Source organism: Carassius auratus, chromosome 21 (genome assembly GCF_003368295.1).
Source record: "Carassius auratus strain Wakin chromosome 21, ASM336829v1, whole genome shotgun sequence".
In the NCBI taxonomy this organism is placed as follows: Eukaryota; Metazoa; Chordata; class Actinopteri; order Cypriniformes; family Cyprinidae; genus Carassius; species Carassius auratus.
Window position 1 is genome coordinate 21449926 of NC_039263.1, and position 23951 is coordinate 21473876.

The following is a 23951-nucleotide window of genomic DNA, read 5'->3' on the forward strand; positions in this document are numbered from 1 at the left end:
TCTTTTTCATATACTATGGCATTATTTTTATTTTCTACAGTATATATATTTTTTTTACTGTAAACTGACTTAATTTGCATATAGTATGCTATTTTTGTGGTACTCAAATTACCATATTAACTTCACATACCATATTATGGTAAAAAAAACTATTATTTAAACTGAAATGTAAATTCAATGAGGTGATGTATGTCTTGGAACAACAACTGCACTTAAAAGATACTTACTTATTATACAATTTATTATACAATTTATTTAATAATTTACTCACCCTTAGTGTCCTTCCAAACATGTTTGACTTTCTTTATTCTCTGGAAAATAAAAGAAGATATTTGGTGGGGATATTTGGTGCTTTAGAAAAGAGAAAAAAGATGACTGATTCACACGCCACTTGAACTGAAGTGAATACAGTGATCTCACACTGCATTAAAGAGTGGAAAAACACTTATTGTTTATGTTTCATGACAAAATGTACAGAATTTAATTGATTTGTGTTATATTAAAAGTGGCATCCCCTATAATGCATCATGCCCTATATTAAAGTAAACAAAATTTAATAAAATAAAAACATGCTTGCGATTAATAGGTGGCTGGTGCGCTACAAATAAAAAACGTCAAATATTATTTACAAGCATTTATTCCATCAATAAAACAGCTTGTAATATTATTTGCCTCAGAGAAGTCATCAGAGAAGTCATAAATAAGGAGCATTGGAGCCCACATTAACCCATAACGTTTGGAGTGGTCCATACACATGACATGATTATTACATATGGGCCCACAGCTAAGAGTCACTGAACCAACTGCTAAGAGGTGGGCTGATAATAGTGCTCACAGGAAGTGGTTTTGCTTAACATTGTAAATGGGGTCTAATTCCCTTAAGTAGCTTTTGTGTTTTGACTGATGGTTTTTTGGCCTGTTTGGTTGCAGAGAGCTCTGTTAACAGCTTTGAACAAACTAATGAGCCAGTTGATGACAAGTCTTCAACCGAGATGTCTGATGAACTCAGTTCAGGCTTACCAGGTAGAGGTTGGATTTAACGCAATTTTGCTGTCAAGTTGTTCCAAACCCAAAAGACTGGGAAAACACAAAGTAAAAAATTATTTAGTAACCTGAGAAGTTTCGCTCTCTTCAGTGAATGTCCACACCTAAATTACAAAAACAAAAATTGAAAGTGTTCATCGTACAAAGCCATGAAACTTTATCTCTTCACAAGACTTAATTTAACCAGATTAAATAGTTCAAATCATATGGATTCATTTTACGAAGTATTTATGAATCTCCCAAGTGCTGGTTATGTAGACTTTCAATGGATGGACAGAAACCTCTCAGGTTTCATTAAAAGATGAAGTTTAATAAAAAGCTACCACAGAAAAGAAAGTTTAGGCGAGAAAGTTATGTTTACATCTTGCATCAATTGTTAAAATGCCACTGTTTGTTGAGTTCATCTGATTCAAATCAGAAGGGACATGTATTAGTTTTCTAGTTGTGTCATACATGTCTTTTGCAATATTTAAATAATTTTTCACTTCCACATTTGTTAATGTAACAGTGGGAGGCATGACAACAGAGTTGGAGGATCCAAATCATTCATCTAACTCACATTCGAAGTTGTGATGTCCACAGTCCAATTATTTTTAAAAGTTATTACTTGAATTATCCAGTTAATCTCAAGCAACACGTAGTGATTTATAATTCGCTAGCCTGCGACACAATGATCAGATCTTCTTTATTGTTCCTAGAGTTAAAAGACAGGTAGGGAAATATGCATTTTGTTTTTAGGCTCCATATGATTGGAATAATCTTCCATTTTCTATCCGTTCTTTATCTTCACTTACAGCGTTTCGAAGGGCCCTCGGGGAACATCTTCGGAACAATTGTCTTTGTTCTAGTTTTGTTTGTTTGACCTTGGACTTGAATTCATTGGTCCTTATTTTTATTTATTATTATTATTATTATCATCATCATCAATGTTCTTGTTTGTGTTCCTCTTAGTCCTTGATCTTGTGCAATGCTAGTCATGTGGTTTTTTTTTTGTTGTTGTTGTTTTTTTTTTTGTCATGTCACTTGTGGGGTTCGTGCTGGGTGGGGTGGGGTGGGGTTGAGCATTGTGAGCTGGAATGTGTGTGTGTGTGTGCTGTTGTGTTTTGTTGTACTGTTTTTGACCGTGATATTTGCTCTGCTGATTTGGTTCATTTTGCTTTGATGTACTGGAGGACCCCCTCGAAAACGAGATGTTTCATCTCAAGGGGGTTAATCCTCGCAATAAAGATATGTTAATAAATGCAAGGCTTTATTAAGAGTGTAGTAACAACATTCAGGGTCAAAACACCAGCAAACATCAATGGCAGAGGCAAGGCAACAGAGCACAGTAATCCAAACAACAGGCAATGGTCAGGGCAGGCAGCAAACAAAGAAAAACATATAGACAGTGCAAAGGAAAAACAAGGAACCAGGGAAACATGGGAAAACAGGGAAATTAGAAATGGGCTATAGGCTATTTATAATAATAACAGGTTTTTGTTGTTATTATTATTATTATTGGGTCTCTTTTTAACAAATGTGTTACAGTCGAGTTTATTTGTCTGGTAATGTTCTAAAAAAACTTAAAGGTTGCTAGGGGATTTCAGAAAGGCTAGCGATAGCAAGTTAGCTTTTAAAGCGAGATTCCCACCATCCCTGTATAATCGCTCTGCAAAGCCATGCCTTCCCCAAAACACACAAACACGTTCAGGTAGACCAGAAACTGGCATTGGTGGAGGACTGAATGCAAGACAGATTACCTCACGTCTCATTCACCAGTGAGAAAACATCACAGTATAAAGAGCATAATACTACAATAATAGCACCTCCCTGGAATGCACTGATGGCTTATCATTTCTACAGGAACAGGTTGCGGTTGCGCATGGTATGCCAATACATATCGGACAGACAGGCAGGATGACCGATTTGAATTGGACAAACATTTTATGATCCTTCTCCTTCCACAGATGATATGAATACATAAATACATTTATAGAGCTTAACTTAGTGATTACTATTGGGATATGAACGTTTTTTTTTTTTTAACTAGCATAACCAAAATGTTTTTGAACCAAATCTTCTTACCCTGCCTTTAACGTTTTGTTTGTTTTCTTGCAGCTGAATCTCAACGCAACTTCTCTGTTATGACAGAGACCTATGAGACAAGAGAAAATGATTCCTTTTCGGATGGGATGCTGTATGGAAATTATTCCAGAGACTATTTCGGAAGCTATACTCTAAATAATTCCAAAAACGTTCCCACAATTCCATTCATTATCGATTCCATACCAGTGTTTTTAGGTAAAGTTTTCCAGACCTCCAGAAGCAATTTATAATATCTGAGCTCTTCATGTGATGTGTGATGTGAAATCATCACTACAGTTTATTATCAAATTTTCACTCCAAAAAGAAGTGCTGTGCATGTTGTACAGTAAATGACTTGCCAGTTTTTGAGTATTTAGAAGATTTTAGGATATTTTAAATATTCTGGAATCACAGGTGAAGCAAACAACCCTAGAAGTCATAAGTTCTGATTCAGTGTTTTAATATAAATTAAATGTTTGTTCTAGAATGAATTGTTTAGATCAACACCATCACCCTAAAAGCTTTTCACACTGATTTCTAAACCCTGGGTTATCGTCCTTAACCAAATCCTTTTACGATAAGTCATGTCACTCGGCGGCCATCTTTAAAAACACCTCTCGGGCATGCAAGTGCAACTCCTATCTCTTTGAATGGGAAAACATCAAATTTCTCTAAACTGCTCACTAAGTTTACTATTAAATTTCATATTTGAAATCACCAAAGAAATCTGACAACAACTTTCATAAATGTTGAATATAGCGTTATAAAAATCTTACTATTCAGACAGGATCAGCCAGTGTGCATGCGCACGTCTCAGCGCTGACTGTTTCTATAGAAACTGGGATTTCTAACGGCAGCTAAAAATGATGCGCTAACTTTACCGTTTAGCAATTGGCTCTTTCAAGGCGGGGCTTCCTGCGTTTAAGCTGCCATTTTCAGCGTTGCATTTTCCCCATTCAACACTATACTTGTGACATGTCTTGGGTATTCCAGTCTTTGCCTAAACCCAGCTGCTTTTAACTCTGGGTAAAGGAACATTTCTCAATTATAACATAAAAGTTAGGTGGGCTGCACTTTTTACCTGGGGTTATAAAACTTTGCCCAGAGTGGAATTAGCATTGATTTTGTGAGTGTAAAACTTGTACAGTGTGAAATAATGCAATGCCATAATCTTATGGGTAGATCTTTAAAAACATATATCATTTTTAATCTACAATATCTATGATATAACACCTCATAATCACATGCTTTGGACAGAATCTGTTTCAAATGTTTTCAAAATGTTTCAGAATCCGAGGTGTAAATGTCAAATGATGATTGAATATGAGTGAAGAAGAGATCATTTCATTTTTACCTTTAAAGTGTAAAATATCTATTAAGGAAAACTTGGTAGTACAATCAACATTATATAATATGAGGATGATTAATGTCATTGACCATCCATTCAATGACACTAACACCACAAAAATGAACATTAAAACGTTAAATCAGAGTTTAGGAATGTACAGTGTGAAACATCCACATATGTAGAGTATGGACTTCTGTCTATATTTATCTGGTGGTGTTGAGAAGTTTCAATGTTGTTGTTTTATTTATGTATTTATTTATTTATACGTATTTGTTTACAGATCCAATCATTATCCATATTCTTGAAGACCAGCCATGTAACAGCACTGATCTGAATGCAGTGGATTGCAACAAGGCTACACAGCACACATACAACATCTCAGACAAGTCTGTTGACTTCCTCAAAGGCCTGCTGGTCACACGCATCATGCCCTCATTCTACATCATCATCATCCTCATTAGTTTGCCCCTGAACGCTTTGGCCTTCGTAGCATTCACATGTAGGATTCGAGAGAAGAAACCAGCTGTGATCTACATGTCTCATCTGGCGTGTGTGGATCTGCTCTTCACCCTGCTGCTGCCTCTGAAGATCCACTACCAGCTGAACGCTTCAGATTGGGTGTTCGGTGAGGCGGCGTGTCGTGTGCTCAGTGCAGCTTACTACTGCTACATGTACTGCTCCATACTGCTGATGATGTGCATGAGTGTGGACAGGCTGCTGGCCGTGGTGTATCCCGTCGCCTCTCTGACCTGGAGGAGCGCAAGAAAAGCCACATGTGTGTGTGTGTTGGTCTGGCTGCTGGCACTCGCTGGTACTGTGCAGCTTCTCTCCATAACGCAAACATTCAAGATAAAGGATGTTGGCATCACCTGCCATGACGTGCTGTATCACACACAGGTGTATGCATACCTGTTCTCCATCCTCTCCTGCCTCTACTTTCTCTTGCCTCTGATCGTCACCATAGTGAGTTACTCTACCATCATATATGTGCTCACTACAAAGAATGATCACTTGACAACATCATACTCAGACAAACGAAGGAGAGCTGTGATTATGGCTATAGCTGTGCTGGTGGAGTTTTTATTGTGCTTTGCACCAACAAATGGTATCTTGTTGTACCACTGTGTTCGTTTAGCCACCGGAGGCAGCAGTGAGGAGGGTAAATACTACCTGATTGCTGTGTGTTTGGGGAGCGCAAGTGTTTTTCTGGACCCTCTGTTATATTACTATGGCTCGTCTCAATGCAGACAGAAGATCAGCTCTCTGATCTGCTGGAGGAAGACAAAAAGCTCAACCACAACATCAAACACAAACAGTCAAACAAAATCCTCTAACCTGAGCTGTGAGTACACCCAGGCTCACATTCAGGTGTGAATTAATGTTAATTTTTTTGTACTAAAGATTAATTTATAAATTCATAATCTGTGCTAGTTTTGAATTACTGGAATGATGTTTGTTTTCAATGATGGTCTTGCATGTACATAGATATAAATAGCATATAGCATGTATACAATCATATTGTGCACCTAAAACTTGAAAACATTGTATTTTTAACACAACAAATGAAATGCATTTAGTTTTTATCTAAAAAATGAAGTTGTCTGTAAAATTAGCATAGCAATCAGTCATGATTTTTGTTGCAATGTGAGTTCTGTAGCAATGCTGGTAAATGTAATTTCCCCATTTATAATCTGCTGTACTTAAAATATGTGAGGACAAAAGAGATAAAAAATTAAAACAAAACATAAATTCTCATTTCTAAACATCATATATTAGAACACAGTCAACAAAAATGCACTGAATCCAGTGTAATATTTACTTACCGAATGATATGATTGGACAAACATTTTATAGTCCAATGTTTTTCAAAGACGCTTGTTTTGTTTTCTTGTTATTTTTGTTCATAAAACTACATTTGAACCGCTGATGTCACATGGACCATTTTAACAGCATCTTTAATATGTTTCTGTGCCTTGATAGCAGAAAACCATGGCTTAATGGTTATAGAGGCGGATTCATAACCCTAAGGTAGTGGGTTCAAGTCTCGTACCCGCAGGGATTGTAGGTACAGTGCTCTCTCCCATCTTCAATACGACTGAGGTGCCCTTGATCAAGGCACGCAACCTGCATATTATTTACACATAATTATAGACATTATTGTATGTCATCCATAACACTTTATGTAAAAAAAAAAAAACCTTATTAATAAAATAAGCCTAATCAATAAATTGTGTTATTCCATTTGACTGAAGCCTTTTGATCAGTGATTGCCTTCATTCTACATTCGCACAGAGACTGCAATAAAGCAATCCTCTCCACCTTTTCCTGAGTAACCAGTGAGCACTGCGCAGGTGGATTCTGTTAGGAATGCTTTTGTGTTACATCTTTATGCAAACCCATGTTTAAAAATGGTAAAACTGAAATAATATATCTCTGAAACTACAATACTCTTAACACAAAGACAGCAATTTTGCACCCTTTTTTCATGGAAATGCCACCCCTGGGTGGAAAAAAGGGAAAAATATCATAGAGACCTTCAGGAGTCACACCCAAGCATCCACTATCATTCATAATTTATCTCCTAATAATTTCATTTTGGTTGAAGTTTCCAATGATATCATCATTTTCACACTCAGAAATCAAGCACAACACTGAGCAGCTGTGTCTTCTTCTAGGGTTTTCAGATTTTACCATTGTAGACTGTTCTAATCTACATTTAATAGAGTTAGAAATTGCCAGCTGATCAGAAATCATGGGAGTGAAAATGGTCTTGCTTTTAATTATCGTTCTGCACACATGCACTGCAGGCAATGGTAAGTACTTCAGATCAATCTTGAACCATTTTCTCAATTATGTCTTGCTGATGTGGCGTGAAGTGGTCATTTAGAATAATTTATATACCCTTATAGAATGTAATAAAGTTTTCAGTCTGAATTTTAATTTGTAGTAATTACGGTGCTTTTTATTGGGTTTAGTTGGTATATTGCTATAATTAATTTATTTTATTTTGAGTTGTAGTGTTAGTTAGCAATAACAACACCATGCTGTATATAATAGAGTTGGGTGATATAACTCATTTTATAAGATTAGATTAGATTAGATTCAACTTTATTTTCATTGCACATTTAAGATAACAAATGCAGTTAGCATCTAACCAGATGTGCAATAAGCAGTAAGTACAGAATATACAAGGTCCACAATATGTTACAAATTTACAATAAATATACAGATTATGGACATAATTTGCAGATTTTAAATACTATCAGCATGATATACAGATAGGTGTACTATGAACATACTATACAGATGGATTATGTAAAAGTGTACGTACACTATAAGCAGAAACTATGAATATAATTTACACTATAGTGCAATGGACAGAAAAGTTCATAGCAAATATCTGAGTGTGCAAATGGATTACTCAGTATTCTGCATGAACAAGTTTACTGTTTTTGCTTGTTTGTAAATTAATAAAAAATCCGATGTAGCGATGAGGAGGGGTGAGGAGTCTGTGTGTGTGGTGTAGGGGGGTGTCAGAGGTCAGAGTTCAGTAAGGAGACAGCTGTAGGGAAATAGCTGTTCCTGAATCTGCTGGTACTTGTCCCGAGGCTCCTGAAGCGCCTGGGCAGGAGGTTAAACAGTCTGTGGTCAGGGTGAGAGGAGTCCTTGAGAATGATGCGTTTCCTCTGGATGTCCTCAATAGCAGGAAGTGGTGTCCCTGTGATGCGTTGGGCAGTTTTCACCACCCTCTGCCTTGTGGTCAGCCACTGAGCATTATGTGTATATATATATATATATATATATATATATATATATATATATATATATATATATATATATATATATATATATATATATATATATACACACACATACATAAATGTATACAAATGAATACGTTTGATTTTATAAATATATTGCAAGATTATATTAGTTTTGTTGTTTGTTTGTTTTTTGTTTTTGGCTTGATTGATTTTGATGGTATTGAAGGAAAGTATTGCTTGAACACAAATTCATTTAGTATTAAATAATGTCCGTCAAAGTCTTTTTTGCAAATGTGTTCAAGTTCTTAAAATTATTGTCTGATGGTATTATGAGGGCTTTAACAGTCTTTTGTGTTGATTACAGATTCTGACTTTGTTCTGCTTTCTGAAACTTATAACAGTACAATAATTACTCTGAACAATTCTTCAGTAGGTAAGAGTAATATGCAGCACACTGCATAGCCATTCTCATGACAATTGTTACATTTGTATGAATTTGTAGTTTTGTTGTTTGTTTGTTTGTTTATGGCTTGATGGATTTTGATGGTATTGAAGGAAAGTATTGCTTGAACACAAATTCATTTAGTATTAAATAATGTCCGTCAAAGTCTTTTTTGCGAATGTGTCCAAGTTCTTAAAATTATTGTCTGATGGTATTATGAGGGCTTTAACAGTCTTTTGTGTTGATTACAGATTCTGACATTGTTCGGTATAATTTCAGTATAATAATTCCTCTGAACCATGAAGGTAAGAATAATTTACAACACACTGCATGGCAATTCTCATGACTATTCTTGAGTCTATTCTACTATTTTACATTTGTATGAATTTGTATATGAAATTGACACTTCAAAATATAGATACAGTACTCTTCGATGCTTGGTAATATCCTATCATTCGACAAATGTAGCCGTTCATGTGCTAAAGCTGATTAAATTTTTTTCTGGTGGTAGTAGTATGTGAAAATCACAAAATGTTTTGTGTTGGTCCCAGTTCCTAAAAAGAAAACAAGGGGTTGGACTTTAGCCAGTGTGGCTAATAAGAAAAATACTTCAGATACAACATCATACATTGACAAAACTGCACCAAACTCTGACACATTAAACATCCCAGACGAGTCTGTTCTCTTCCTCAAAGGCCTGCTGTTCACACGCATCATGCCCTCATTCTACATCATCGTCATCCTCATTAGTTTGCCCCTGAACGCTTTGGCCTTCGTAGCATTCACATGTAGGATTCGAGAGAAGAAACCAGCTGTGATCTACATGTCTCATCTGGCGTGTGTGGATCTGCTCTTCACCCTGCTGCTGCCTCTGAAGATCCACTACCAGCTGAACGCTTCAGATTGGGTGTTCGGTGAGGCGGCGTGTCGTGTGCTCAGTGCAGCTTACTACTGCTACATGTACTGCTCCATACTGCTGATGATGTGCATGAGTGTGGACAGGCTGCTGGCCGTGGTGTATCCCGTCGCCTCTCTGACCTGGAGGAGCACAAGAAAAGCCACATGTGTGTGTGTGTTGGTCTGGCTGCTGGCACTCGCTGGTACGGTGCCGCTTCTCTTAGTGAGACAAACATTCAAGATAAATGATGTGGGCATCACCTGCCATGACGTACTACGCCAAAATGACCCTACAGTAGTGTTTTATGTGTATTTGTTCTCCATCCTTTCCTGCCTCTATTTCTTCTTGCCTCTGATCGTCACCTTTGTGAGCTACTCCACCCTCATATATGCACTTAGTGCAAAAGCTGGTCTCTTAACAACGTCCTCTTCATCTTCAGACAACCGAAGGAGAGCTGTGATTATGGCTATAGCTGTGCTGATTGAGTTTGTGGTGTGCTTTGCACCAACAAATGGCATCTTGTTGTACCACTGTGTTCGTTTAGCCACTAGAGGAAGAGATGAGGAGGGGAAATACTTTCTGATGGCTGTGTGTTTGGGGAGCGCAAGTGTTTTTCTGGACCCTCTGCTGTACTACTATGGCTCGTCTCAATGCAGAAAGAAGATCAGCTCTTTGTTCTGGTGCAGTAATGCAAAAAAGAGAGCAAGAACACAGTCAAATACAAAAACCTTTCACTGTACTACAGCTGCAAAGTAAATACATTTAAAGTGAAAAGTATATATCTCTCATAAAACAACAACTAGGCATATTATAAGCTGTATTCTTTGTTTGCTTAACAGGTTCACCACAATGTCATTATCTACCTGTTTTAACCAACATTGAATAAATTGTAGGATTTCATTGTCTCTGTATGCACACTATAAACAATATGTAGCTATTGTATTGTGTCTGAGAAGGTCACGGAGAATGTTTTTCATAATGCATAACATGTTATTTATCTTAATTAAGGAAATAGTAAGTAATCAACCCTATAAAAGCATTTGACTGAAGCTGTTTGATCATTGATTGTACTCATGTCTTACCAATGATTCTTTCATCATTATTTATAATAAAGCGGTAAGAATTGATCCTGTTTCTACATGAGTTTGAGTCCTGAGACATTTTCTCATCCCACTTTGATGAGCAGTATGGCAACAAATCTTGTTGTACCACTGTGTTCGTTTAGCCACCGGAGGCAGCAGTGAAGAGGGGAAATACTACCTGATTGCTGTGTGTTTGTGGAGCGCAAGTGTTTTTCCTAAATAATTACACTTGTTTTATTTTACTATAAGACCTTTCAAATTACAAATGACATGACTAACAGAGCTGTATGATGTTTCTGACATATTAGAGTACATGGCACAAAAAAAAAACATATTTCATAAATTATATACAGTTATATAAGTTATATAAAAGATAAAATAGACATAAACATTGTAGGTTTTACATTCTGCTTGCCAAGTGTTCAAAGGAGCTTTCCAACTGATTTCTTTCATTCATGGGTTTAGATATAATTTACACAAGAAAGACTAAATGGATTGTTTTGACTTTAGACTCATATAAATCCATTTTCCACAATCAGAGCGTGTGTTATGAAATGACAAGCATAAAAATCCATGAGAAAGTTACACAATGTGAGTTTATGTGTTATAATTCGATGAGGAATATCTTTAGATCTATGACAGATTATGGTAAACTCTTTTTGATTAGGAGAATTTTCTGAAAATAATGACATGCAATTATGTGCATGTTTCGAGAAGTAACGAATAAAAACACAACGTGTAGCATTGGGCCTTTTTTTTCTTTGCTGAACCATATATGTGCCCCTGTGGCCCCGTCTGGTTTAATGTGTAGTGCTTTATGAGGAATATCTATCCATCTGATTGACTGATTATGGTAAATTTTGGATGTTTAATTGGAAGAAACTTTTTTTTTTTCATTCAGGGGTTACTTACTTATTTGATTATTTTCCATGCAGGAGGTGTTCTTTCACCTTAATTTTTATTTAGCCTCTTTCCGAAATTTTATTTTTATTTTAGTTTTCATTTTATTTTTTATTAGGAGTATGTTGCAGCCATCAAAATTAAAATTTGTTTATATTTACAAAATATATATAATCTTTTAAATTCTTTTATTTGTACTTTTGTGAATTAAATAATAGTTAAAGATTAAAGATTTTATTGCAAAACATTTAGAAAAACTCCAACCGATAATATATTTGTAATTAAACTATTAAACTTTGATCTGAAACATTTCAAAATCATTGTGTCTATTTTGTATTTTTTTTAAGTCATCAAAACAGTTGGATCATAATATGAAAGTATACTTAGATTGTCATTCTTAGTATTTTTCAATTATCTAGATTTCTCGCAATCCAAAATTATGATTTAGTGTGTTATGATGACTTTAAGAGCTTTAAGACCTCTTCTCACAATATTAATTGAAGCTGTGTACATTTTTAATTCTTTGCTTTATTCCATGAGCAAGCAGAGTACGAACAATGCCTTCAAGTGGTGAAATCTGAAAACAGCAAAAGCCAACAAATTAAAATAAGGGATAAAACATACCAGAGAATAAATTGATAAACAACTAAAATGACAGAGTGGCACTTCTCCGGGTGTGTGTTCACCGTGCACTTTGGATGGGTTAAAAGCAGAGCACGAATTCTGAGTATGGGTCACCAAACTGTGCTGTATGTCAGGTAACTCTCTTTTTATTTTTATTTTTTTAAAAGGATACATATATTATATGTATTAAAATATTACTAGTTTTGATAGTTTTTTGTAAAATTCTGTGAAATGAGCCATTGTACTTATAAGGAAGCCAAAAATCATATCTTTGAGTGTGACATGGAAAAAGTATTGAATTATAGGAAAGTCTTAGAATAACTTTTATGTTCCACAGAAGAAATAAAATCCTGCAGGTTTGGAAAGACATGAAAATGAGTAAATGATTACTCAGTGATTACTTGATTATGAAGTTCTTGATTTTGGTGAAAATACAAATACATCCCTTTAATGTATTACTATATGTATGAAAGTATACTTAAGATATTATTACTTATTGTTAATTGTCACCGTCCCGTATACGGGACGCCTAAATTTACTTCAATATATTACAATTATATCCTAATCTAATCATGACAAACTATATATCGTTGGAAAGGTCTAAGACTCCTAAATAGATATTTGACCACGTTTTGTTGTTAAAAATGATGAAGGAACAGTAAAAGATTAATTTATAAAAAGAGTGCACCTCAAAACATATACATCATAACAGGAGTTCTGACCTTTGTCACAAAAAATCTACTCCGCTTCCTTTTTCCCTATCACATGTTTTAGTAATCATCATAAATTATATATCATTTGAAAGCTTAAATACTCCAAATTCATCTTATGAAAACCATTTTGAAATCGGACACTGTGTTACCATGGAAATCATACTTTAAAATCTTTTAGCGTGCTCCTCCCCTTTAGTGGGAGGGGTCATATTCCATATATATTACGGTCTTTTAGAATCAAAACTTTTCATAATCTTGACAAAATACATATCGTTGGAAAGGTCTGAGTCTCAAGATTCCATATTTGGTGGTTATTTTGTCATATACATAATATTGAGAGAGAAATTGATACATTTGTGACAGAAAAATGCATCCAAAAAATTCAATGGAGTTTCAATGGCCCCCGGTGGCTTTTTGTGGTATAACGCCTAAACAAAATTGCATAGGAACCTACATCTTTTTTTATATCAACTTCAAATTTGGAACACAACTTATTTAGACATATGGCTTTAATTTTATAGCAATTTTGGATTAAAACATATTTTATAAAATATTTATTTTATATAAAATATACTAAAAATAAAATAATAAATGTATTTACAGTAAATGTAAACTTCTATAACTTTTTTATGCTTTCATTTTTTAAAATGATTTCACTTCTGCAATAATCTGCAGATGGTCTTCTTTAAAAAGTGACCAACCTTTGGTCTGTATTCAAAAGCGTTTATGAATTATAACAATTTAAGTGTGAATAGTTTACTTTCACGTCTATGTTCAAAAATGGGGGTGACAGTTAAAAGGTTAACTTATATTACTGGATTATAGATAAACATGATCTCTTTCATGATGACACCTCTGATGATGATGATGTATTATTTAGATGGTAAGTGTAATGCAGAGATGTGCTTACTGTATCAACAAAATTAATTATTTATTTTTGTTGCACACATCTGCTGAGGCGACGTACTTATAACGCGTCTGTTGAGGCGACATACCCTTCTCACACGTAAAAGTCACATTCCACTCGCCATAATAGAGACCTTCAGGAGTCACACCCAAGCATCCACCATCATTTATAATTTATCTCCTAATAATTTCATTCGATTGAGGTTGAAGTTTCCAATGATATCATCATTTTCACACTCAGAAATCAAGCACAACACTGAGCAGCTGTGTCTTCTTCTAGGGTTTTCAGATTTTACCATTGTAGACTGTTGTAATCTACATTTAATAGAGTAGGAAATTGCCAGCTGATCAGAAATCATGGGAGTGAAAATGGTCTTGCTTTTAATTATCGTTCTGCACACATGCACTGCAGGCAATGGTAAGTACTTCAGATCAATCTTGAAACATTTAAATATATTTTAAAATTTCCAAGATTTTGTCAGTTATGTTTTGCTGATGTGACATGAAGTGTTAATTAAAATCATTTAAACAGTATACTATTATAGAATGTAATAATGTTTTCAGTATTAATTTTACATTTTAGTAATTATGGTGCTTTTTATTGGGTTTAGTTTTTATGTTGCTATAATTTATTTTTTATTCTAGTTTATTCATTGTAGTACTTCAAATTAATTTAAGTTAGTTTTCAAGTTCACATTTTCATCTAATTTTTATATTTTACTTCAGATTTATTTCAATGTTAAAAAAACACATTTTTAACAGTTTGAATTGTCTTGTTAGTTAGCAATAACAACTCCATGCTGTATATAATAGAGTTATAGAAATAATTTGATAGGTGATAGAAATCATTTTATAAATGTATTCATCAGATTTTTTTATAATGTATAACCAAATGTATACATTTTTTTATTATTACAAGACTAACTGTTATCTTCAGTTTTGTTGTTTGTTTGTTTTTGTTTTTGACTTGATGAATTTTGTCGTGGGGAAGTCGTGGCCTAATGGTTAGAGACCCTTGAGCAAGGCACCGAACCCCCAACTGCTCCCTGGGTGCCGCAGCATAAATGGGTGCTCTGTGTGTGTGTGTGTGTGTGTGTGTGTGTGTGTGTGTGTACACACACACACTTTGGAAGGGTTAAAAGCAGAGCATGAATTATGAGTATGGGTCACCATACTTGGCTGTATGTCACGTCACTTTCACTTGTTGGTATTGAAGGAAGTATTGCTCACAAAACACAAATTCTTTTAGTATTAAATAATGTCCGTCAAAGTCTTTTTTGCAAATGTGTTCAAGTTCTTAAAATTATTGTCTGATGGTATTATGAGGGCTTTAACAGTCTTTTGTGTTGATTACAGATTCTGACTTTGTTCTGCTTTCTGAAACTTATAACTGTACAATAATTACTCTGAACAATTCTTCAGTAGGTAAGAGTAATATGCGGCACACTGCATGGCCATTCTCATGACAATTCATAACTATGTTACATTTGTATGAATTCATATATAAAAATTGCCATTTCATAATATAGAAACACTTTGATGGAAATACTGGTAATATCATTTCATTCAACATATGTAGTAGTTCATGTGCTAAAGCTGATTTTATTTTTGTCTGGTAGTAGATCCTCAATGCCTAATTGAAGGGTTTTTAGGCACTTATGTGACGTCTCAACCATCTGACACATTAAACATCTCAGACAAGTCTGTTGACTTCCTCAAAGGCCTGCTGTTCACACGCATCATGCCCTCATTCTACATCATCGTCATCCTCATTAGTTTGCCCCTGAACGCTTTGGCCTTCGTAGCATTCACATGTAGGATTCGAGAGAAGAAACCAGCTGTGATCTACATGTCTCATCTGGCGTGTGTGGACCTGCTCTTCACCCTGCTGCTGCCTCTGAAGATCCACTACCAGCTGAACGCTTCAGATTGGGTGTTCGGTGAGGCGGCGTGTCGTGTGCTCAGTGCAGCTTACTACTGCTACATGTACTGCTCCATACTGCTGATGATGTGCATGAGTGTGGACAGGCTGCTGGCCGTGGTGTATCCCGTCGCCTCTCTGACCTGGAGGAGCACAAGAAAAGCCACATGTGTGTGTGTGTTGGTCTGGCTGCTGGCACTCGCTGGTACGGTGCCGCTTCTCTTAGTGAGACAAACATTCAAGATAAATGATGTGGGCATCACCTGCCATGACGTACTACGCCAAAATGACCCTACAGTAGTGTTTTATGTGTATTTGTTCTCCATCCTTTCCTGCCTCTATTTCTTCTTGCCTCTGATCGTCACCTTGGTGAGCTACTCCACCCTCATATATGCACTTAGTGCAAAATCTGATCGCTTAACAACGTCCTCTTCATCTTCAGACAACCGAAGGAGAGCTGTGACTATGGCTATAGCTGTGCTGATTGAGTTTGTGGTGTGCTTTGCACCAACAAATGGCATCTTGTTGCACCACTGTGTTCGTTTAGCTATTGGAGACTACCGCAAAGAAGATTCATCATATGCAGCTTACCTGCTGGCTGTGTGCTTGGGGAGCGCAAGTGTTTTTCTGGATCCTCTGCTGTACTACTATGGCTCGTCTCAATGCAGAAAGAAGATCAGCTCTTTGTTTTGGTGCATTAAAGCAAAAAAGAGAGCAAAAATGAGTATATCTCTCTGAGCTGTATTCTTTTTTGCTTAACAAGTTAACCACAATATCATTATCTACCTGTTATAACCAACACTTAATACATTTTAGGATTTCATTGTCTCTGTATGCACACTATTAACAATGTGTAGCTATTGTATTGTGTCGGAAAAGGTCTCAGACAATGTTTTTCATAATGCATAACATTTTATTTATCTTAATTAAGAAAATAATAAGTAATTAAACCTGTAATAGCATTTGACTGAAGCTGTTTGATCATTGATTGTACACACGTCTTATTGATTCTTTCGTCATTAATTATAATAAAGCTGTAAAAGTTGATCCTGTTTCTACATGAGTTTGACTCCTGAGACATTTCCTCATCCCAATTTGATAAGCATTAATAAATTATATCTTCACCACACTTTTCTTAGTGTCACAGTCAAAGCATGACAGGCTGTATTTGTTTTCTCTCTTTTTTACTTATTTTTAATAGTAATATTATTAGTAAACCTTTGATTGAAACAGACTAATTTCTTGCTGTTGGTATTGGTACACATGCAGATACTATGAACATCCACGTCACTTCAGGGTGTTCTAGAATGACACTGATTTTGCAAAGTAAGACATGTTCCTGGATCAACATCTTCTGATGATCCTTGATCAACATTATTGTCCAAAAATATCGACTTTACCCAATCCCTATCCTTAAACCTAACCCTACCCATAGTTTTTTCCTCAAATCAGTGGGAAATTAGAGCTGATTAACAAGGGTGAAGAAGCACTGAACCCTGATTGTAAGCTTAAAACAGATATTTTCTGAAAAGTTATCTCTATTGTGATTGGTTGATTGGAATGTTGTTCCAGGAATAACAAGGATGTTGATCCAGGAACATGTTGTACTTGGTGAAATCAAGTTGACCAAACATCAATGGCTTCAACAAGAAACAGTTATTACAGTACCATCAAATTTCCAGATCTGCTCATTACAGGCAAAATCACTTGAGCTCTTACACATTCTGTGGAGATTTGTGTCCTAACCACATGCATCAATGTATGGTCAGAAGAGTGCAATGCTTCAGGCCGCAAGACCCTGAAATGCATTGAGTAATGTGTATTGTTAACAAAAGTGCTATCATTTACAGTATGTCCATTAAGTTTTCCATGAGTTGTGCATACTTTAATATGTTTTGCAGAACTACCTGAAGTATAAAACAATGTTCCACTCCATTCTTGTAAATGGCTGAAAAGACAATACTCTCTGAAAAAAAACTATATTTTTCATCCTCTGGGAGTCACCTGCTTTACATTTACATTTAATCATTTAGCAGATGCTTTTTTTTTTTTTTTTTTTATAGTTTTTTTATAATGAAAGGACAAGAAAAGGAAAAGTGCTAGTATTAGTTGGTAAAGTGCTGTCGAAAAAGATGAGTCTTTAGATGTTTCTTGAAAATTAGTAAAGACTGACTGTGTTTGGGAAGCGCAAGTGTTTTTCTGGACCCTCTGCTGTATTACTATGGCTCGTCAGATCCGCTCTGTGATTTGGGGCAGCAAGGCAAAGAGAGTAAAACAAATAAATGGCCTAAATAAAAATGAGATATCACTTTAAAATAATTGCATTTGGTAGACACTTTTATTAAGTGCAGTTTGCTCTGCCTTCAGGGGTTTCATTAGTTAATACTCAATCTGCAGAAATTGTATTTATTCGTCTACTCTCTAATAAGTGAACGTGTGAAACAGAGATTGTAACTATACTACTGTTTTAGGCAAATGTAGAATAATCAGTCATTGTTGTAATACTTTATATGTAAACAGATCTATCTATCTATCTATCTATCTATCTATCTATCTATCTATCTATCTATCTATCTATCTATCTATCTATATATGTCCCTGTCTCTCTATTTATGAATAAATAAAACCTGAATTTCAATTTGACTGAAGCCATTTGATCATTGATTTCACTTATAGCTCTACATAGCTGTACTTTAAAACAATCCTCTAGGTGGCGGTGTTTATCCATGTGTCTACCCAAAGTAAATAAACCGTAAAATTTACGGTAGACAAATCTGTTGTTTAACGTAGTCTATTATTTTAATCTACTTATTTTTAATTTTAGTTTTAACTTTATTATTTTAACGCTGTAAATTGCTTCACAATCTTATAAAAACAATATATATTCTACAATATTTACCACTTATTTCACAAACAGAAGCTGTGATAAAAGAAACACACAGAAGCTGTGATAAAGCAGTCCTTCAGGTGGTAGTGTTTATTCTAAAATGTGTTAAACCATAGACTGTATAAAAAACCAAGCACCATAACCAACAAACTATGTCTTGTAAACAAATCACTAATTCGCTGGAGTTGTCATCTTTCTGTGTAGCTTCTCTGCTGAGTGAGATGTCAAGCTGAGTGAATGAACGTATTGCCAGTCAACACCTGACATTGCGGAAGGATATTATTTTTTAACTTTTTCGCGCTCTGGTGCGGAACACGAGTCACAAATGTTATAGCGGAGTGATATCTTCACAATAAATTAAAAGGCGTATACAGCGCTTAATAGAGCACGTAGTCCCGTTACTTAAGAAATATGAAGAGCGACTAATCAAAATGCAATGTGTTTGCTTGTTTCACATGTTTACATGAACTGTCCATATTATACGTAAACGTGTGACCAGGCACGGCTTTTCGGAAGGGCGTGGACCAGGTAACATTAAGGTCACATGCCTTTGATGGACGGTGAGCTCCAGCACCTGACTATAAAGAGCTGATTTTATTTATATCCATGACGGAAACAGTTCACACTTAAATAAACACAGTCGTTCCCGTTCATTTCGCATTAATTTCGCAGTAATTTCGCAGGAATAATGGCGAACCGATATATCTGGATTTCCGCTTTGCTTACCTTAATCAACGTCAACCTGTCTAGTCAAAGTAAGAATGTTTTTTCTTGTTTATATTTAAAGAGAAGTGTCTAATCTCAAGGCTTCCATATATGACACTTTTTTTAAATTGGATTTTAAATGTTTATACAAATGTATCTTTATCATAGTTATTGTGGTTTACTTTTTGATGTTTGTCTGAAAAAAAAGTATCATTTGAAAATTAACCTCGTTTTCTCATATTATTTTAGTGCTTCTTTGACCTAAATCGATTTGACATATTAATGGAGCTCTAGTAATCTATTAAATAAACTAAATGTGTATGTCACTTCCGTATGGGCTGCTGCTGTGGTGTATAGGCCTACAAAGCAGTTTGTTTTAGTATGTAAAAATGTATTATATTTGGGTAACCAGTGTGTGTATAAGTATGCTGTGAGTAGATTGATTTCACATTGTTTATAGTTGCCTCAACTATCAAGTATGTGCCCATATTTGGATAACACAAAGCCTGAGTTTTGTAATGCATGTTTTGCTGCTATGTATAGTCTTTGCGATGAGTTAGAGTAGCATGGATCTTAAAGGCATATCTGTTCCTTTACCACCAATGGGCCCTATACACCACAGACAGATTACATATCTGGCATCTGCATCAGAATGCAAGTTCTCTGTACTAGACACAAGTTTGTAATGATTCGTTTATATCTAGTATGAAACATTAAAGCACTGTAGTGATGCATATGGAGTAAAGTATGTTTGTCTGTCTAAACTGAATCTATCTGTCTGTCTGTCCATTTATCATGAATAGATTTAATTTTCCTTCATTTTAATTGTAAGGGAACTGTGTATGATTGCAATGAACTAAGATGAGTGACATATTTTAGTTGTTCTAATGGGAGCGCTCTTTGTGCCCTTTCTAAGCTATATTAACAATTCAGAATTTGAATAAATTAAATTCGATGTTCATGCCAAAGGATGGCCCTGTAGCTGAATAGAGGTAGAAGTTGTAATTTACATAACCACAAGTTTAATGTGGCAAATGTGGTCCAATTTTCCTCATGATACTGTGACTGCGTGTATTTCTAGCACAGTAGAGTTGTGCTACGCATGTCCTGTGTTCAAATCCCGACTGAGGGACCTTTCCCGATCTTTCTCCCACTTCACTTCCCCACAGTTATGATCTGTCCTGTCATAATAAAGGAAAAAAATTAAAGAAAAAAAAACCAGTCTTGTATGTTTTATCCGATAAACTGTAATGAAGCAACATGCCTACGGTTAAATTATACAGTGACTCAACTTTCAGTAGAATTTATTCAGAAAACCTAAACCCAATGGTAAACCACTAATTTCAGATATGATGCACACTGGATGAGAAGTGACATGCCATCATGTTCTCACATTCAAGGCAACCGTCTAACATCTTATCACTGAATCAAATCACCTTTCAGGCTAAGATTTATCATCAAGAAAAAAAAAATAAGGGCGTAGATGAATCTTCCTGTTAAACGGTGCAGTCTATCTATCTATGTGAAGCATAGACTTTATTCAGTCCAAAGAAAAACAAGTATTGAGAAATGTCTAGGGTGAACTTTTCTGTATCTTGCAGCCAACGTTAATATCATTTTAATATTCAACATTTGGGGTTTTCAATAGAGTAGACACTACTTGATATGTTGATGTTTTGTTCTACAACGTAATTTGCATATATTCGCAATCCAAACTGTCTCATCTAGTTACTTTTTTCAAATATACATTTTTGAAAATAAATGTTACTGCTTCAGAAAATTTACTCTCTGTGTGAGTGTGTGCAGTTTGTGTTTTAGATTCGTCTACTTAATGTTTACCACAAGCTTTATTGTACTCATAAATTGAAAAACCCCATTATCCAACTGTCGTCAGCAAATGAAAATTGATGGTATCACAGATCTGTCTGTCTATGTGTCTGCAGGTTCTATCCAGGACAGAGGCTTTACTGGTGTTGAAACGGAGCATGGAGTGTCTGTGACATCCACTGCTGTTGCTGTACTGGACAGCAAGCTCACGCAGATCTTCTTCCCAGTGCTGTACATCATCGTCTTCAGTGTGGGCTTGCCAACCAACGCTATGGCCATCTGGGTGTTTCTCTTCAGGACAAAGAAGAAACATCCCTCATCCATTTTCATGGCCAACCTCGCACTGGCCGACCTGCTGTTCGTAATCTGGATTCCCCTAAAGATCGCTTACCATTTTAACGGAAATCACTGGATCTACGGAGAAGCCCTGTGCAAAGTCCTGGTTGCCTTTTTCTATGGGAACATGTATTGTTCGACTGCTTTCATTGCGTGTATTAGTGTCCAGAGGTACTGGGCCATCATACATCCTCTTTCCCAGCAGAAAAGGAACAACAAATTGGCAACTGTTGTTGCTGTGTGTGTGTGGCTGGTTGTGTGGGTCATTACCGTGCCTCTTTATTTATACGACCAGACTGTGAAGGTCACCAACATGAATATTGTTACCTGCCATGACGTAACTCGCCCCAGTCAGTCACGCTACCCTTCTATCTATTTCCTGATTATGGGAGTTGTCGGATTCTTAGTTCCCTGCATAGTATGTATAGTAACCTACGTGCAGATGCTACGTGCCCTGAAGAGCTCGATGACGGACGCCGACATCGTTCAGAAGCGAAGGAAGGCTGTCGTCCTCATCGTCACGGTGTTGGTGATGTTCCTAGTGTGTTTCACCCCGAGTAACATCATGGTGATGGTGCATTACTCCCTGCTTTCTATGGGAGTACAGGACAGCGGTTACGGCTTCTATCTCTCAACGCTATGTCTGGCCAGCCTCAACAGCTGCGCCGATCCATTCATATATTATTTTGTTTCAGATGAGTTCAGAGAACATGTAAGGAACACGTTACTTTGCCGCAGCGAACGCACCGCGCAGAGGATGCGGGTTTCTTTCAGCGCACTGAAGTATTCAAAGAAAAGCAGGAACTACACATCAGAGTCCGGAAACACGCAGAGCAGTTCCTACTGAGAACTGTTTAACAAATCTGTCCAATGCTCTGATGCTCTACAATACCTCTTGAAAACTGTATAAGCTCTTGTTATTTTATTATTAAATGTTGTACGGGCAATTTTCTGAACCATGCACTGATTTATACTTTGTGACATTTAACATGTAATTCAGTCAATGATTAAACATCTTTTTTTTCATAATCTCACATAAATGCTCTTTTTATTTATCTTGTTAAATATTGGAATTACATCCATAATTGAAGATCTTAAGACCTTAAAAGGACATCCTAAAAGTTCTCACTCCTTCGAACTACAAATTGGCCTCCTGTTTGAAATGGACACTGTGGAAATGTTGAAGAGTTGTTATTATTGTGTTGCCATTAAGTCATTAGTTACAGGTTGTCTCACTGTCTGTTTGGTTTAGTGGTATTTCTCAGAATGCCCTTTTAAATGGACTCCGGTTCGGTAGAAGTTGACTAGAATAACTAAAACTGCAATATATTTTAAGCACCTGTTACAGAAAACATTTTTAATTTATTCCTGTTAGTATAAGTGCATGTACAAGTGTCTCTAAAAGAATGTGAAATGCTATGTGAATCACACCAGTGACCAATTTTAGATGTGTGAATGCATAACCAGCAAACATTAACCTCATTTTAGATGTTCTAAAGCATAATGCTGGAATGTTACTCCCATTTTTATGCATACTCTTTTAATGCTGATTTCTTTTTGCACTCCCATGCCACACTTAGTTTCAAAGCACATTAATAGGTTTTTTTTTTTTCAATAAATTTCTCTCTTGTCCATGTCTGCCTTATGATTCACTGTGTATATGAGGCCTTGTTTTCTAGATCGAGAGCAGGTAGAACATGACTAAAGTCCACGAGGCAACTTTTTATTTAACTAGCCAAATCATAAAATTGCTTTGCAGTTGATTGACACGCACGCAGCTTTTACAGTTCATTTTCCTTTTTTAAATTACTCTTCACTGAAAAGACCAAACGTTTGTGTAGCAATCAACTATTTTTGATTGCAAAAATTGGTTGAAGAGTGGTTGATAAGAAAATATGCTTAAAATTATGCAAAACTACAAATCCCACCAGAGCCTGTGTGCCTCGTTGAAACCATTGTAGGCGAAATATGAAAATAGGACCTTCAGGGTAAAGCCTTATTTAAATTTATAAACATTTTTATCTGATGGTGTTGAAGAATTACAGACAGTTATCCAACCTTAGCGAAATGGTTGTTTATTTTTATTTTCAATTAGCTTCAGGGCACTGTAGGGTACATGTTCTGAGCTGTCCTCAAAGAGTTATTTTAGTATTATTTATATACTCTAGTAGGCCTATTTATTGATATTTTGATTCAATTTGTTTTCATATTTTCAGCTGTTATTAATTTAAGTTTAAGTTTTAAGATTTCCAAATGCTTTACTATTATTTTCAGTTTTAGGATTCTTAAACATATTCTAGTTCAATATTATAGTCTAATTTTACTCCAAGGTTTTTTTTTTTTGTTGTTTTTTTTTTTTTTTTTTTATCAGGTTATAGTAAGTGATTTTTTTTTATCATTTTAGTTTTAGTGTAAGTACACTACAACTGTGCATGTTGTGGTCTGAGAACAGGGAAGTGATTGTGTAATGTCATTTTGATGAAATGACAA

General features: G+C 35.6%; 4 protein-coding genes across 5 annotated transcripts; all 4 read left to right on the plus strand.

Moving 5' to 3' along the window:
- The first annotated feature begins 3158 nt into the window (after nt 1-3158).
- On the plus strand, nt 3159-6215 carry LOC113038917 (proteinase-activated receptor 1-like). The gene is made up of 2 exons (XM_026196724.1): nt 3159-3324; nt 4737-6215. Exons 1-2 carry the CDS (start codon nt 3168-3170, stop codon nt 5828-5830), a joined length of 1251 nt encoding a protein of 416 aa, XP_026052509.1. The 5' UTR covers nt 3159-3167; the 3' UTR covers nt 5831-6215.
- Nucleotides 6216-8961: 2746 nt separating this feature from the next.
- Nucleotides 8962-10603, plus strand: LOC113038124 (proteinase-activated receptor 1-like). Its single transcript, XM_026195321.1, has 2 exons — nt 8962-8967; nt 9177-10603. The coding sequence occupies exons 1-2, from the start codon at nt 8962-8964 to the stop codon at nt 10314-10316; spliced, it is 1146 nt and encodes a 381-aa protein (XP_026051106.1). The 3' UTR covers nt 10317-10603.
- Nucleotides 10604-13725: 3122 nt separating this feature from the next.
- Nucleotides 13726-16444, plus strand: LOC113038125 (proteinase-activated receptor 1-like). The gene is made up of 2 exons (XM_026195322.1): nt 13726-13762; nt 15405-16444. The coding sequence occupies exons 1-2, from the start codon at nt 13726-13728 to the stop codon at nt 16442-16444; spliced, it is 1077 nt and encodes a 358-aa protein (XP_026051107.1).
- A 2519-nt stretch (nt 16445-18963) lies between these two features.
- LOC113038920 (proteinase-activated receptor 2-like) lies at nt 18964-22405 on the plus strand. Of its 2 annotated transcripts, XM_026196727.1 has the most exons (3): nt 18965-19153; nt 19277-19348; nt 21242-22405. In XM_026196727.1, exons 1-3 carry the CDS (start codon nt 19138-19140, stop codon nt 22306-22308), a joined length of 1155 nt encoding a protein of 384 aa, XP_026052512.1. In that variant the 5' UTR covers nt 18965-19137; the 3' UTR covers nt 22309-22405. The 2 variants fall into 2 exon arrangements, with proteins under 2 accessions (XP_026052514.1, XP_026052512.1); XM_026196729.1 differs by lacking the exon at nt 19277-19348 and having other exon boundaries at nt 18964-19153.
- The last annotated feature ends 1546 nt before the right edge of the window (nt 22406-23951 follow it).

What these genes read in the sequence shown, in the direction of transcription:
- LOC113038125 (XM_026195322.1), top strand. Translation starts at nt 13,726, where the DNA reads ATGACACCTCTGATGATGATGATGTATTATTTAGATG. An exon ending in GATGATGTATTATTTAGATG is followed by an intron (nt 13,763 to 15,404) that starts GTAAGTGTAATG and finishes TTTGTCTGGTAG; the next exon opens with TAGATCCTCAATGCCTAATT.
- LOC113038920 (XM_026196727.1), top strand. An exon ending in CGTCAACCTGTCTAGTCAAA is followed by an intron (nt 19,349 to 21,241) that starts GTAAGAATGTTT and finishes ATGTGTCTGCAG; the next exon opens with GTTCTATCCAGGACAGAGGC.
- LOC113038917 (XM_026196724.1), top strand. Translation starts at nt 3,168, where the DNA reads ATGACAGAGACCTATGAGACAAGAGAAAATGATTCCTTTTCGGATGGG. An exon ending in TTCCATACCAGTGTTTTTAG is followed by an intron (nt 3,325 to 4,736) that starts GTAAAGTTTTCC and finishes ATTTGTTTACAG; the next exon opens with ATCCAATCATTATCCATATT.